The following is a 13,580-nucleotide window of genomic DNA, read 5'->3' as shown; positions in this document are numbered from 1 at the left end:
TAGACCCTCTCAGAAAAATGCAAAAAAGAATAATAAGAATAATCACAAAAAGTGATTATAGAGCCCATACCAGTCCATTATTTTTTTAAATGAATATCTTAAAGCTGGAAGACATATGTACACTGGAAGTAAAAAAACACATGTTCAGAGTCTGCATGAACTTGTACCCTTCTGCCTACTGTGCATTGTTCACAAGTTCTTCACTCATCCACAACCATAACACTAGATATCAAGCAAACAATAATTATTTTGTTAAACGCACTAATACAGAATTTGGCAAAAAATCCATACAAGTATTTTGACCAGTGGTGTGGTCAGAGGTTCCAAGCAATCTCAAAAAGTTATCTTTTTATGATTTCAAAAAACATAGCAAAGCATCAGCTTTGCAAAGTTATGATACTTGATAAGTGGGTCTTCATTTGGCCTAAGCTCTTACATTCAACAATGTCTATTGTCATGGTGTCCAGTGTCCACTGATTTTCATGATTACTATTTGTTGGAAAATCTCGCATACAATTTTATGAAGCTGACAATTAATTGTAAGCTACTAGTCGAAGTATTAGTCTTGTTTGTGTTTTCTTTTTTGATTGTAACCAATTTGGTTAAATTGTTGATTAGTTTAATAACTCAAATTATTCTTTCCAGGGTGGCAACTGACTAGTTGACCGTATGGTCGTTTCGTTGTCTCCCTATCAATAACAAAACCTAAACATTGTATGTATTATTGTTTTATGTCACTTTTGTGTTTTGTTTTTTTGATAAATAAACGATTGATTGATTGATTGATTACAGTGCAAAGTGAAATTTATCTTACGATTTTTCATTTTATGTACCTATTTCAGATTTAATTCCTGATGAGGACACACGTACGTGTCAAAAACGTTTGAGTTTATTTTATTTTAATTATGTTATATTTTGCCTGAAATAAAGTAGGCCTATGCTATACCCGCTAAAGTTACTATGTTTTATTTCTCTATAGAATGTTTTGTATTATAAAAATTTGCCATATTGCAACTTTTTAACTGCTATTTTGACTGTTTTTTTGTTGCTTGTTTTTGGGCTTGTTTTTGTGTTAATTTGCTTGTTTTGGGCTTGTTTTTCAAATTTTTTTGCTTGTTTTTGTAACATAACCTGACAACACTGACTCGCAGTCACTAGTCAGCACTCAGCAGAAGCAAACCAGCAACTAAGCAAAGGCAGGCACGCCACGCTAAGAGGTTGATTAATTTAAAGTAGCTTACCTCGATACTAGAAAGTGCTGGCCGGTGCCCAGCAGAAGCTAAAAAGTTTGCCATAGTAGATCTCCTGTTGCTGTGCAGTATAGGCTACTATTATGCTTTTGACTTGACATTTTAGATTATATTCACATTATCAACTGTTGACGCTTTACTTGTACTCAACTCTGTGTTTAGGTCTGAGGAAGAGTAGTTTTCTGAACGACTTACATTTCTGTATGGTTCATGGAAGTGAGCATGTGATTAGTGACAATTTATTATACACTGATCTTATAATGACATTTGTATCATTATATTAATAAACAGTATGCTTTTGATATGTGTGTGTAACTGTGCATGCTTACACTGCTATTTTCTTTGTTTTGTTATTGTCGTTTATTGTTGTGTTTCAGATTACTGGTAGGCTGAGTGCTACTTTAATATCAGCATAAATTCGTTATGCTGCAATTGAGACAAGGATGGTAGGGTAAGAAAAAAATGTTAGTGTAACATATATCATATGTCTGGTGTCTGTTATAAGTATAATGGTAGTTTTCGGATATTCGGATCTGGATTGGATATTGCTTTTCCTATTATTTTTGGATCAGGATTGGATTCGAATATTTCTAAAAAATTTCGGATTGGATTATCAAATTTCAATATCCGCACAACACTGCTCTGAGTCTAGACTAGAAACTAGAGTAGAAGTGGGGCTGGGCCACTGGGAATAAAGTGGGGATTGCTCACTGAAACAGAAAGTCGACAACTGGAAAGTCAAAGTGTTATCACAAAATTTGGTGTTACTATATCGTGTGGTTTTATACACTCATTGAATGGACTATATTGTTGAAACAAAATAATTTGACTTGCTGTGTTTTGAGCTTATTACGTGCCTCTTTATAATTCACTCTTGTACCCAAGTCTCTGCTAAATGGAAAAAGAAATTTGACGTTGCCCACAATAAGACATATAGACATGTACTTGATTTACATAGTTATGGAACTGTGAGCACTTGTTAGGTTTGTTGTAATGTTCTAGCTACCGATGCTATATTGAAAAAAGTCCAAGCTGTGAGTGTACTCTTACACTACCTATATTTATTTTTGTAGACTTTCTCCTCAATGTGTACTTTTCTTTTTATGTAACTTCATAATAATGTGTAACATGCAGGCCTCGAAACTGAAGGCGGCCATCGCGGCCATGGCCGCGATTAACCTACAAAAACCAACATTTTGTCCGCCAGGTCTCGCCCTTCTGTCGGCCGCATTTGTCCGCCATGAAGTTCCAAAAAAAATTACGCAAACGGCCTTGTGAATAAAGTACTTTGCCACTTATAATCACAAAGGATTAGAAAGCTACCAAAGCACCCGATAAATCACAATACACACTGTCTATGCTTGAATTGTTATTATTGATTGACCCAGCAGGACGGTGAATGGTAATGTCTGACATAAGCAGGATGCAAGTGACATCACAATATACTTTATTGATGCGGCGATATATTTAGTCTACGAAATTAGCGTCGGCAATGCGTGAATGGATCATTCAACGTTGTTAGATGTCAAATTAATGTAAAACGAACGTAAATTTCTTATTGGGCATTGTTGTTACGCAATATAACACGCCAAAAAATTAAATCGATTTGTGCTGACTCGAACGTTGAATCAACCTAAAATTAACTTACTTTTCTCCCCGTGATTTATTTGAGGTGAATTACGTGTGACGTGCGTATCTTGTTGCTCGCTTTATCGCTACTTTTGGTATTATTACATCACAACAAATCAAACAGTGCGGTAGTGATAGACTACTCGAGTATATTTTTCGCTTCTCGTTTTACATGTTTTAGTACAATTGTTTCGTAATAAACGTTTACAGCAATTGCCGAGGCAATTTCAACTTTTGTCGTTTGGCCTCGGCAACGTTTCTGCCGAAGTAAAAATGTGCTAATTTTGAAGACTGTACGTTGATGCGTGTTGAAGTTCCGATAGCCGCCATGTGCTTGTGATTGGCCGCCGAACAGCTTGCTTCAGTCGGACACGTTTGGCCGCCGGAAAAAAAAAGTTGTTTCGAGGCCTGACATGTATGCATATGTGAAGCAACTAAGTAATAGTAATAATGCCCATTGCATCCAAATTTACACATACTGTACACATTCCCAACAATAACCCCCATTCACAAGAAATAACCCTTTTTCTTGAGCAAATTGATGAAATACACATACACCAATTGATCGGATATTTGTATCAAAATGTCTGGCAAATAAGGCATAGGATAAGCTGATTTTGCTATATAACTTACACCTCTATAAAAGTTTTGTTCTTTTTATATAAAATTATTTCACAATGATTGTCAAATGACAATTTTGCATGTCTGAGTTTTGTTGGGTTTTTTAAGTTTAGATCTTTTTAATTCTCTTCACTTTAGGTCTTACCTAAAAACGATATTAGCAGGAAGGTGGTGCGCCTTTTCAAGAAATACCATCATCATGGTTTTGGAGCTTTATGTAGATATGCTATCACAGCCTTGCAGAGCATTAGTTTTGTTCATTCAAATGTACAAGATACCTTGCAAATTTGTACCAGTGGCAATACGAAAAGGTTTGTTTTATTATAGCTTACGTTTAGACTAGGAGGCATTCCATTATAATTCAACAAATCCAAATAACCACTAAGTCTTCAATTTTGATGACTAAAGCATATGTTACCGGTATAGTATGTGAAAAATGCATCTCGGCAAAAAAAAAATTTTGAAAATCAGACAAGCGGTTTTCGAGATATCGCGTTCTGAACTTTTGTGGCTGTCACTAGGTGGCGCTGTTAATGTGCCCAATGTTTTTTTATTTTAGGGTTATATTTGTGGTAGAAAGTCGGTTGAAGTATCTATTCTACCATTTTTTATGATGCAGAATTCAAAAATGATGTCAATTTTAGTCTACAAGAATTAGCTAAGGAGTTGTGTTGCATTTAAAAAAAAATAGGAGGCCAAATGCCAACCCCCAAATTTCCATGTGGGTAACAAGATATCCCGAAAAAAATTTTTGTTCTTTAAAGTTTCTTGCGTATACTTCATGATGATATACTGTTTATTTATGAGACTTTTGTCCATTTTGCTCAAAGCAACCTTTTATTAAAGACTTGCATGAGAAGTTATATGATCTATTAATGCAATATTTGAATGATGCGTGCTTATGATGTCACAATAACAAATTACAGATTTCCCCAAAAAACTTTTTTCATTGTTAAAATTGCCCGGGAAAACCAGCCCTTGTTTCAAAATTGCAGTTAAATTTTGTTTTCCTGGGCAATTTTCGCAATGAAAAAAAGTTTTTTGGGAAAATCTGTAATTTGTTATTGTGACATCATAAGCAAGCATCATTCAAATATTGCATTAATAGATCTTTGATATGAGGTTGCATTGTGCAAAAAGGACAAAAGTCTCATAAAAAAATATTATACTATCATAAAGTACGGTATATGCAAGAAACTTTCAAGAACAGAATTTTTTTTGGGATATCTTGTTACCCACATGACAATTTGAGGGTTGGCATTTGATCCCCCAATTTTTTTTAAATGCCCCATAACTCCTTAGTTAATGCTTTTAGACTAAAATTGAGACCATTTTTGAATTCTGCATCATGAAAAATGGTGAAATAGATACTTCAACCAAGTTTCTACCCCAAAGATAACTCTAAAATCAAAAAACATTGGAAACATCAACAGCGCCACCTAGTGACAACAACAAAATTTCAAAACGCGATATCTCAAAAACCGCTTGTCCGAGTTTCAAAATTTTTTTTTGCCCAAGTTCAAATTTTAAAAACAACAAAATATATCAAAACCAACACCTTTTGAAACCTAGTGGTTACATTTCTTTCTAAAATTTGTTGAATTATAATGGAATGCCTCCTAGGCCTATTTAACTATTTTTCTTTATTGTTGTTAGACTTATTGCATTCCCATTGCATGTCAGTATTTTATTTAGATGTAGGGATGGGCAATTCAGAATAATTCACTAAAATTCCAGAATTATTTCGGAATACTAAATCGAATGCAGAATCGAATCCAGAATACTGAATCCTATTAAGTTCCAGGCTCCAGCAAAGCAAAAATTTCATGCAATGTTTGTTTGCAATTTTAGACACCAAAGCAACACAATCAAAGTAGATGTTTGTTGCAGTGCAACAAATTAAGGCATTCCAAATGTCTACCAGTCTAACGGGAGCAGTGTTGCCAGATGCTGGAAGCTGCTTGACACCAAAAAGTAACTAAAATTTTACCAAAAATTTAAAACACCCTAAATAAAGCAATTTCGTCTAAAATACAAATAGTTTTTAAGACATAAGACACTGCCATCACACATACGCAAACCTCTTGCAAAACGTTTTCTATACGGGCAGGGATTATTCGCTAAAACATTTAAAAAATTGAAAAAGCTTTCTTAAAAAAATTGAGTGGGGAAAATTTCACCAAATTTCACCAAAAAGTTGTCTGGTTCCAAGGTCAAGAAGGTTGGCACCAAAGACCTCTAAATTTCACCAGAATTTTTTTAATTTGGTATCCTATTTCCCCATCTGGCAACGCCTCACGGAAGCGCAGCTTAGTTGCCGTCAAGTTTGCACTGGAAAAGCATCGCTCGGAAGATGCTGATGTGGCAGGTATGCTGAGATATTTCAGAGCCAACTTCTTTGGCAGGGGCATCTGCTCAATGTTGTTACGCCACCCAGGGCCCGATTAACCATGAGGCACACGAGGCACAGGCCTCAGGCCCCCTGGTTTTGGGGGCCCCCAATTTTTTTTACATTAGTACCGTAGGCGTCAATACTTTTATAGGTTTCAAGCAGTGCCGTGTCAAGGGGGGCCCGGATCCCAGGCCCACCATCTCAAGGGGCCCACAAATAATACATTTTTGCATTTCAGAAAATTGTTTTTTAAGTTGCTAAAGTTCACTGCATGTACTTGTCCATTAAGAAGATGATTTAGGCCTTTATTATACTAAAACATCTCAAATTTGGGGCCTATTATACAAATTTGGGCCCTAACTACACTGAAACATCTCTAAAAACACCATTACTATCTAAAAACAAAGTTAAAATGCGATAATGTTAGTAACATGATCTGCAGAAATGTATTTAACATATAACAGGTTGAATGCAATTAAATATATGAATTCAAAAAGGGCCCAATTGCCACAAAGTGTTTTTGGCACAACTGTTTTAATTATTTTGGTCATTTACTTTTGTGGTGAACTTCGGTAATGATTATATGCTTAAACATACTGGTAAGCATCATACCTACAAAGTTCACTCAGTGAGGATTCTGTGGAGAAACTATAGAGAAGTTGAAGTGCAATTGCTGTAGTTGGGCCCATTTCAAAATCAATGGAAAAATTGATAGGGTATTTTTTATGTGTTTACCGATATGTTTGAAAAATCTGGCTGTTTTTTTTAAGTATCATTTAGAAGACATAGAAAGAAATTGAAAAGCACAAATAGTGAAATAAACAAAAAAACAACTGGAGGGCCCTTTTTGAATTCACATATTCAATTTCTTTTCATTGAAAGAAATCGGAAAGCACAAAAAGTAAAATAAAAAAATGGGGTTGGGCCCTTTGTGAATTTACACATTCAATTTATTTTCATCAATAAAAGTGTTTTGTTTTAAAAAATTGTTAGCTGTAAGCAAAATAGCATTTCAGATAGTTTAATTATCATTTCAATTTTAACATTTACAATAGCCTACTATAATTATAAATATCCTTGACTAGTGATGCTGCGAGCAGGAAAAACCTGTCCTGTACTTTTAGCAGAAACGTTCTTTTGTATTTACTTTCTCTGAATATACGCACATGAAATTGCTCTTATCTTCAAATACCTTATAAGCCTGGCATATCACAAGTTGTACCGTACAAAACAAAAATCATTCTTAACACAAGGGACCTGTTTATTCATGCCACTAACCTAGGCTACCATACCCTAAAAACTTTAATTAACTTGAATACCTACATAAAATTATGAAAGCTTTGCCTTGGAATGAAATAATGTTGAATAAAAATAATTGAACACCAGATCCTCAAAACGCTTCTGCCTTTGTTTACAAATTCCGTACAATCACAATGTTTTCACATTGGTTGACAGAACAAGTAATGTTGCCAGATAAAACATAAAAATAGTGAAAAACAATAATGTTACCAGATGGCCAAATCTGAATGGAAATTAATAATTTCTACAGTTTTGGTTTTATCCTCAGATTTTATCTGCGCGGTACCGGGCGGCAAAGCAGGGCAAAGTTAAAACAGTCAAAATTTTGTGTGGTACGATGGTATGACCGCGTCGTGACCGATAATGTTCCATTGCCAGTATTGGAGTGGGTATACAAGTCCCCCCCCACCCCCCTTGGCAACTCATGACAAAGACAGGACTCAACCAAACATATAGGGTGAAACTACTTTACCTTTGCCTTTGCTTTACTGTCCACACACTTCAATCCACATGTTTTGGTCAATTCTTCTTTATCATGAGTATACCAGCTCCCTAGTATTTTTTTTATTACAAATTGTTAACACTTTTGGCTTTCATTCCGAGCAAAGATGTAGCTGAGAAATGATAGACCTGTGTTTGCGGTTACTTACACTTGTGTTGTTTTCTAAACTGGTGAGAAAGTCTATTGACATGAACCACATTTCCATGTCGATGCAGTGAAAATATACACAATATTATAGGTCTGCTTGACGATAGAGGGCCCAAAATTATTCTGGCCCCGGGGCCCACAAAGGGTTTAACACAGCACTAGTTTCAAGGAACCATTAATATAATCTGCTAGTTCAAATTCAAATGTAGCCTATATTTTGCTAGTGTTTCCTGTATAAAATTGAAATGAGCTCAATTGCCAATCTGTTAGAGAGATTTTTCATCCAATAATTTTTGTAATAAGTATAAAAGTGTTCATACTGTTAGAAAGTTGTAGGTAAATTGGCTAAATTAATATTTATGAAGTTATAGTTTTGCTTGAACTATATTTTAGCCCATATTTCATCATTCGCAGAGACTACATGGCATTGCTTTGAAAGTCATTACCAACAGGGGCCCCTAAACTTAGCTGTGCCTCGGGCCCCCGTGAGCCTTAATCAGGCCCTGGCGCCACCAGTCAAACCATCGCAGAGTCGCATACGCACGTGGATTGAAAAAAGCATTGTACGATTGTGTACAAATCTGGAAGAAAATTGCACGCTTAGTTTCTTTGATTGCTAATGCGAGCGAGTGACGTAGGGATGCATGCGCCATGCACACAAAATGTTTTTGAAAGTGTGGATATTGTTAGCGCAAAGAAAAAAGCCACACTTTTTTTCAGTTCACTGTCTCAAGCTGACAGCTTGCACAAGACTTATGCATATCTTTAAAACCGAATCTTATTACCCGGTTTTATTGCCATTTTGGATTTGGATAGTTGAGGATCCGAATCCTTCTGGATTCGGTATTCTGAATTGCCCATCCCTATTTAGATGTTTTGTTGTTATTTGGCGGTGGCTATTTGACCGGCGCCGGTCTTTGAATCTGAAACACTATTTGGCCGGTCATGACGTCACTATATTGGCATTTTTTTCTTTTTCAAAGCAAAAGACGAGAAGAGCGCCTATATAAGTTCTAAATTCAACACCTATGTTCAACTTATTCTGTGGCGCGTAGGATACGTATCCGCCTGGTGCTCCAGAGGGAATGAGTTCGATACTACGCGGAAGCGTTTTTTTTTTTAATTTTTAACTAAATTTTGACTCGAAGTGACTCAATCGTTGGGCTTTTGCATTTTTGTGGTCAATTTTTAATTTGAGTAGCCTACAGCCCAATTTCTTATGTCTTTTCAAATATGAGTAATAAAGTTTAGAGTTTTTTAATTTTCTTGAATTTAAGAATTTCTCTGGATAGTTTTCCGTTCGTCATAAGAGGATGTGACCGTGTTTGCCGAATGACGCAAAAATGTAATGACAAACGGAAAATTATGACGAACGGCAAATTACCCAGAGAAATTCTCAAATTCCAGAAAATTAAAAAACTCTAACTTTATTACTTAATTTTATTTTTTAATTTTCTTGAATTTAAGAATTTCTCTGGATATTTTTCCGTTTGTCATAAGAGGATGTGACCGTGTTTGCCGAACAACGCAAAAATGTACTGCGTCGTTTGGCAAACATGGTCACATCCTTTTATGACAAACGGAAATTTACCCAGAGAAATTTTCAAATTCCAGAAAAGTAAAAACTCTAACTTTATTACTCATAGTTGAAAAGACATAAAAAATTGGACTGTAGGCTACTCAAATTAAAAATTAACCACAAAGATGCAGCAGCCTAACGATTGAGTCAATTCGGGTCAAAATTTAGTTAAAAATTAAAAATAGAAACGCTTCCGCGTAGTATCGAACTCATTCCCTCTGGAGCACCAGCCGGAGACTTATCCTACGCGCCACCGAATCAGTTGAACATAACTGCCGAATTTAGAACTTATATAGGCACTCTTCTCGTCTTTTGCTTTGAATAAGAAAAAGAAAAAAATGTCTATGTAGTGACGTCATGACCGGTCAAATAGTGTTTCAGATTCAAAGACCAGCGCCGATCAAATAGCCACTGCCTTGTTATTTTAATTTGAAAAGTAAAGATATTTTTTGAAGGTTAGTAATAGTATTGCCACAGGAGAAAGAAATTGGGTCCATGTTTTTGGTGAATTCGTCTAAATAAGAAAATTTGCCATGTTTATTGCCTAATTTTATAGAGCTTAGTCAATAGTCATCCCACTGTGTTAATAGATCTTTTACAATAAATGAAATTATTCTTGAAAATGAGTTAATGTTGCCAAAAAGTTTTTTTTGCATTTCTCCTGAATAGCATTAATGTTGATGAGTTGCTTATGAAGATACGATTTGTGTAATTTTCAGGAGAGCAAAAAAAGGAACCCTATCTAAAACTGAATCCTTTAGGAAAAGTCCCAACTCTGGTTGATGATGGTTTCATTTTGACTGAAAGGTGAAACAGTTCAAAAATATTATGCAATTGACGTTTTGAACTTATAGCATTTTGCTCTGCTATTTTGACACAGCTTAACAGTTATCACTGGTAAAGTGAACTAACGTTGGATTTAGTCCAAATCTATTGATAATATAATTTCAGTTAGGCAAGTGCCACATCTTGTGTATAAAGAAACCACATGATCAAGCAGTGTAGGCTCATCTCATGGGGTGTGCTCCTGAGCAACACATTGTTAGGACTGCTCTCCATTCAGCAGCATCTAGTGGATGAAATGATTCACAGACCACAACACTTCAAAATGTGGAAACTTCACTCTGTCATCTCAGTGACCAGATCGGCATCAGTAGTTTAAAGCTGTGAAACTGCCAAGTTTAAGCTTCTCAAGAAGCTTTCTCAATCCAAGGAAAAAGGTTTCAAAAATAGTCAAATTACATATAAAGCATAACTAAGATTATTGCAACCGTACCATATTTTGAACTGATTGGCCTGCTTTGGTATCATGCATTGCATGGTATAGCGCCCGCGTTTTATCGCTTCCTTTCTGTTTCTCGACCTCTGCTATGTTTGGCATGTATTGTTTTTCGTTGTGATGGTCAGAAATAAAAACAAACTGAACTTAAACGTCAGGTTGCAAAAAATGTACTCAGTGCATCTTACAACAGCACTCAATTGGATTGTGGTGTACGTAAGGTGGTGAGGTCAACACAGACAACCCACCCCATTGAGACTGATATTTTAATTTTTATATTCTTTTATGGCTCTTTTATACCATTTGTTATCTATTTTCTTCATCAGCACAACTGTTTTTCATATTTTTATTATGATATAGCAATAATAACCCAGAATACTGAAAAGTTTGGGTGTTCATCAGGACAATTATCGTTTCTAGCACTAGTTGCAACGTTCATCTAATGAAATGGAAAGTAAAAGCAACAACGAACAAGATGGTTTATTGCTTCACTGACATTTTGCGCACCATGACAATGCGCATCCTCAGAGCGAATAACATACAAAACAAACTTTCACAAGGTAATACTGCAGTGCGATTGAAGGCAAGAAAAAATATAACACGCAATATTTTAAAAATTTGGCCAATGATGTGTGAGCGGTTACTTTCCACGTTAAATGACGTAAAAACTTCCAACAATAAACATTCAAGCAATAAACCATCTTGCTTGTTGTTGCTTTTACTTTTAATTTTATCAGATGAACGTTGCAACTAGTGCTAGAAACAATAACCCAGAAGTTGTCTGATAGGCCTATAACACAAAGCTTTTCGACAGTTAAGTTTTAAGCTATACCTTTGTTGCTACAATCACACACAATGATATATATACTGTAGCTGCTTATGAGAACAGTTAGCCTCAACACCACTTTGAAATGGGTTGTTACATTGATTTTTAGTTTTTTGTCGCATATATTGAGTTCAGCACTCAATATTTGCTGTAGCCTGCTATAAATTATTAAATATTATAGAAATTTTAAACAAAGTCGACGTCATAACAGGTTAACACATAATTTTTTTGTTGCACAGCATTGCCATATTCCGATACTTGGCTCAAAAATACCCTGTACCGGAAAACATGTACCCAAAAGACATTCAAAAACTAGCAAAATTGGATGAATATCTTGAATGGCAGCACCTCAACACAAGGTATATTTTTCACTCATAACAAAGAATATGTTGTGCCACACACCAGTGATGAGAATGATCTCAACACGCAAATATATAGAATATTTCTGTTATTAACTTTAGCTTGTGTGTTTCCTACTGATCAGACAAAGGGCGGGAAAGGTGTTTATTGGTGAAGTTGTATTTCGAGGAAATGGACCAATCAATGTGGAGGCTGCCGTCAGTGACATGAATACGATGTTGGACGACCTGCAAATGATGTTTTTAAGAGAAAAACCATTCTTGCTTGGTAAGACCATAACCTACAACACTGTAAAATAGTTTACAACAACCGAGTCAGTATGTAAGCATAAGACTTCCACGAGGCTGGTTAGTCCTCCAGAACAGCCAAACTTCTCCGGTTTAAAGCTGCAAATCAATAACGTGGGCTGCATTGCCGAGTGGTGAGAGTCCTGGAACGACACTCGAGGGGGCGCTGGTTCGACACCGCTCAAGAGCAGGCGGCTGTGTCTTTGGTAAGACACTTAAAGGCATGCTTGAAGGTTGGCTTCCTTTCCTTCCCGTCCACTTAATCTGAATATTCAACCACCAGGCGTAAGCCTTAAAAACAGGAAAAGGCTAAATGTTTCGAAATTTGGTAATTACCAACATTCTTGAATAGCCTGCCAGGATTTTGGATTCAACCCTTGAAATGTCAGATTCTCGAGCGTTGTTGATTTTATAACTAGTCAAAAGATGTCAGCATGGTTTATTTTTTTGTATTTGAATTAGTTCGTGAAAAACTTGACTTCTCAATACAGGTAGACAATTAAGACACGAAACAATCCCGGAAACAACTATCGTGTAACTTTACAACTGCTGTTTTGCGAATTGTGATCTTTAGGTGACCAAGTGAGCTTTGCCGACATTCTTGCTGTGTGTGAATTGATGCAACCCATGATTGGAGGAAGAGACGTGCTTGCTGGTCGACCCAAGCTACAGAAGTGGATGGAAAGAGTGAAACAGTCAACACAACCCTATTTTGATGATACTTTTGCTGTCTACTACAAATCGAAAGCTAATATAGCAAAAAGCCGAATGTAATTACAAAAAGCATCACATCGTAATTGGTGAGGCTGGATATGTAATTTCATACCGCAAGGAAATGAATTTGTGGCACTTGATGGGTCACTGATAAGGATTTCGTGACGAGTGGAAACTGAAAGGCGGCTGCTGCAACAGCTTTGGTCGATCAGCGGTTACATACCGCGACCACTAAAAGAAGGGCCAGGAAACAACTATTTGTATGCTTTCAATTTTTGATTTTCAGATTTCCAATACAAAAAATTGTACAATTACCGTTGTAAACCATCGTAAAGGCTAAAATATTTATAGCAAGCAGCGCAGAACTTTGTAACTTAACATACCGTAACGACGTCACGATTAATAGTAGGTACTAGGTAGCTTATGTAACAAGTCTTTTTTCACGTTATCTGGCTGGGCAATGGATGCCGCAGCGGAGAAAAATTTTGAGGGAACCGCAGCTTAGTTGAGCGTTTGGGGCTGAGGGTCTTTACCATTTATTACCACTCTCGGTTCATGATGTTTCCGGACTACACTGGAAGGCTGCTAGAGAACAAATAAGAAAAACGAAGAGTAAACTCGAAGGCGTAATCAGCATATTTCCCTATAATGTATAAATCTTGTGAGCTCGAAACCACGTGATCTTATTTCTAACT

At 36.1% G+C, this 13,580-nt stretch overlaps 1 protein-coding gene across 1 annotated transcript; it reads left to right on the top strand.

The window, feature by feature from the left end:
- The first annotated feature begins 1,662 nt into the window (after positions 1-1,662).
- On the top strand, positions 1,663-13,190 carry LOC145784420 (glutathione S-transferase theta-1-like). Its single transcript, XM_082596233.1, has 5 exons — positions 1,663-3,811; positions 10,139-10,226; positions 11,764-11,883; positions 12,009-12,151; positions 12,746-13,190. Exons 1-5 carry the CDS (start codon positions 3,700-3,702, stop codon positions 12,943-12,945), a joined length of 663 nt encoding a protein of 220 aa, XP_082452359.1. The 5' UTR covers positions 1,663-3,699; the 3' UTR covers positions 12,946-13,190.
- Positions 13,191-13,580: the final 390 nt, after the last annotated feature.

This window comes from Aplidium turbinatum, chromosome 15, assembly GCF_918807975.1.
Source record: "Aplidium turbinatum chromosome 15, kaAplTurb1.1, whole genome shotgun sequence".
NCBI classification, from domain to species: Eukaryota; Metazoa; Chordata; class Ascidiacea; order Aplousobranchia; family Polyclinidae; genus Aplidium; species Aplidium turbinatum.
Note: the sequence above shows the minus strand (reverse complement) of the source record. Positions and strands in the feature narration are given on the sequence as shown.

Bases quoted from the DNA above. Each gene is read 5' to 3' on its own strand.
- LOC145784420 (XM_082596233.1), top strand. From the start codon at position 3,700: ATGGTTTTGGAGCTTTATGTAGATATGCTATCACAGCCTTGCAGAGCA. The intron at 3,812-10,138 runs GTTTGTTTTATT...TGTAATTTTCAG, and splicing joins ACCAGTGGCAATACGAAAAG to GAGAGCAAAAAAAGGAACCC. The intron at 11,884-12,008 runs GTATATTTTTCA...CCTACTGATCAG, and splicing joins TGGCAGCACCTCAACACAAG to ACAAAGGGCGGGAAAGGTGT.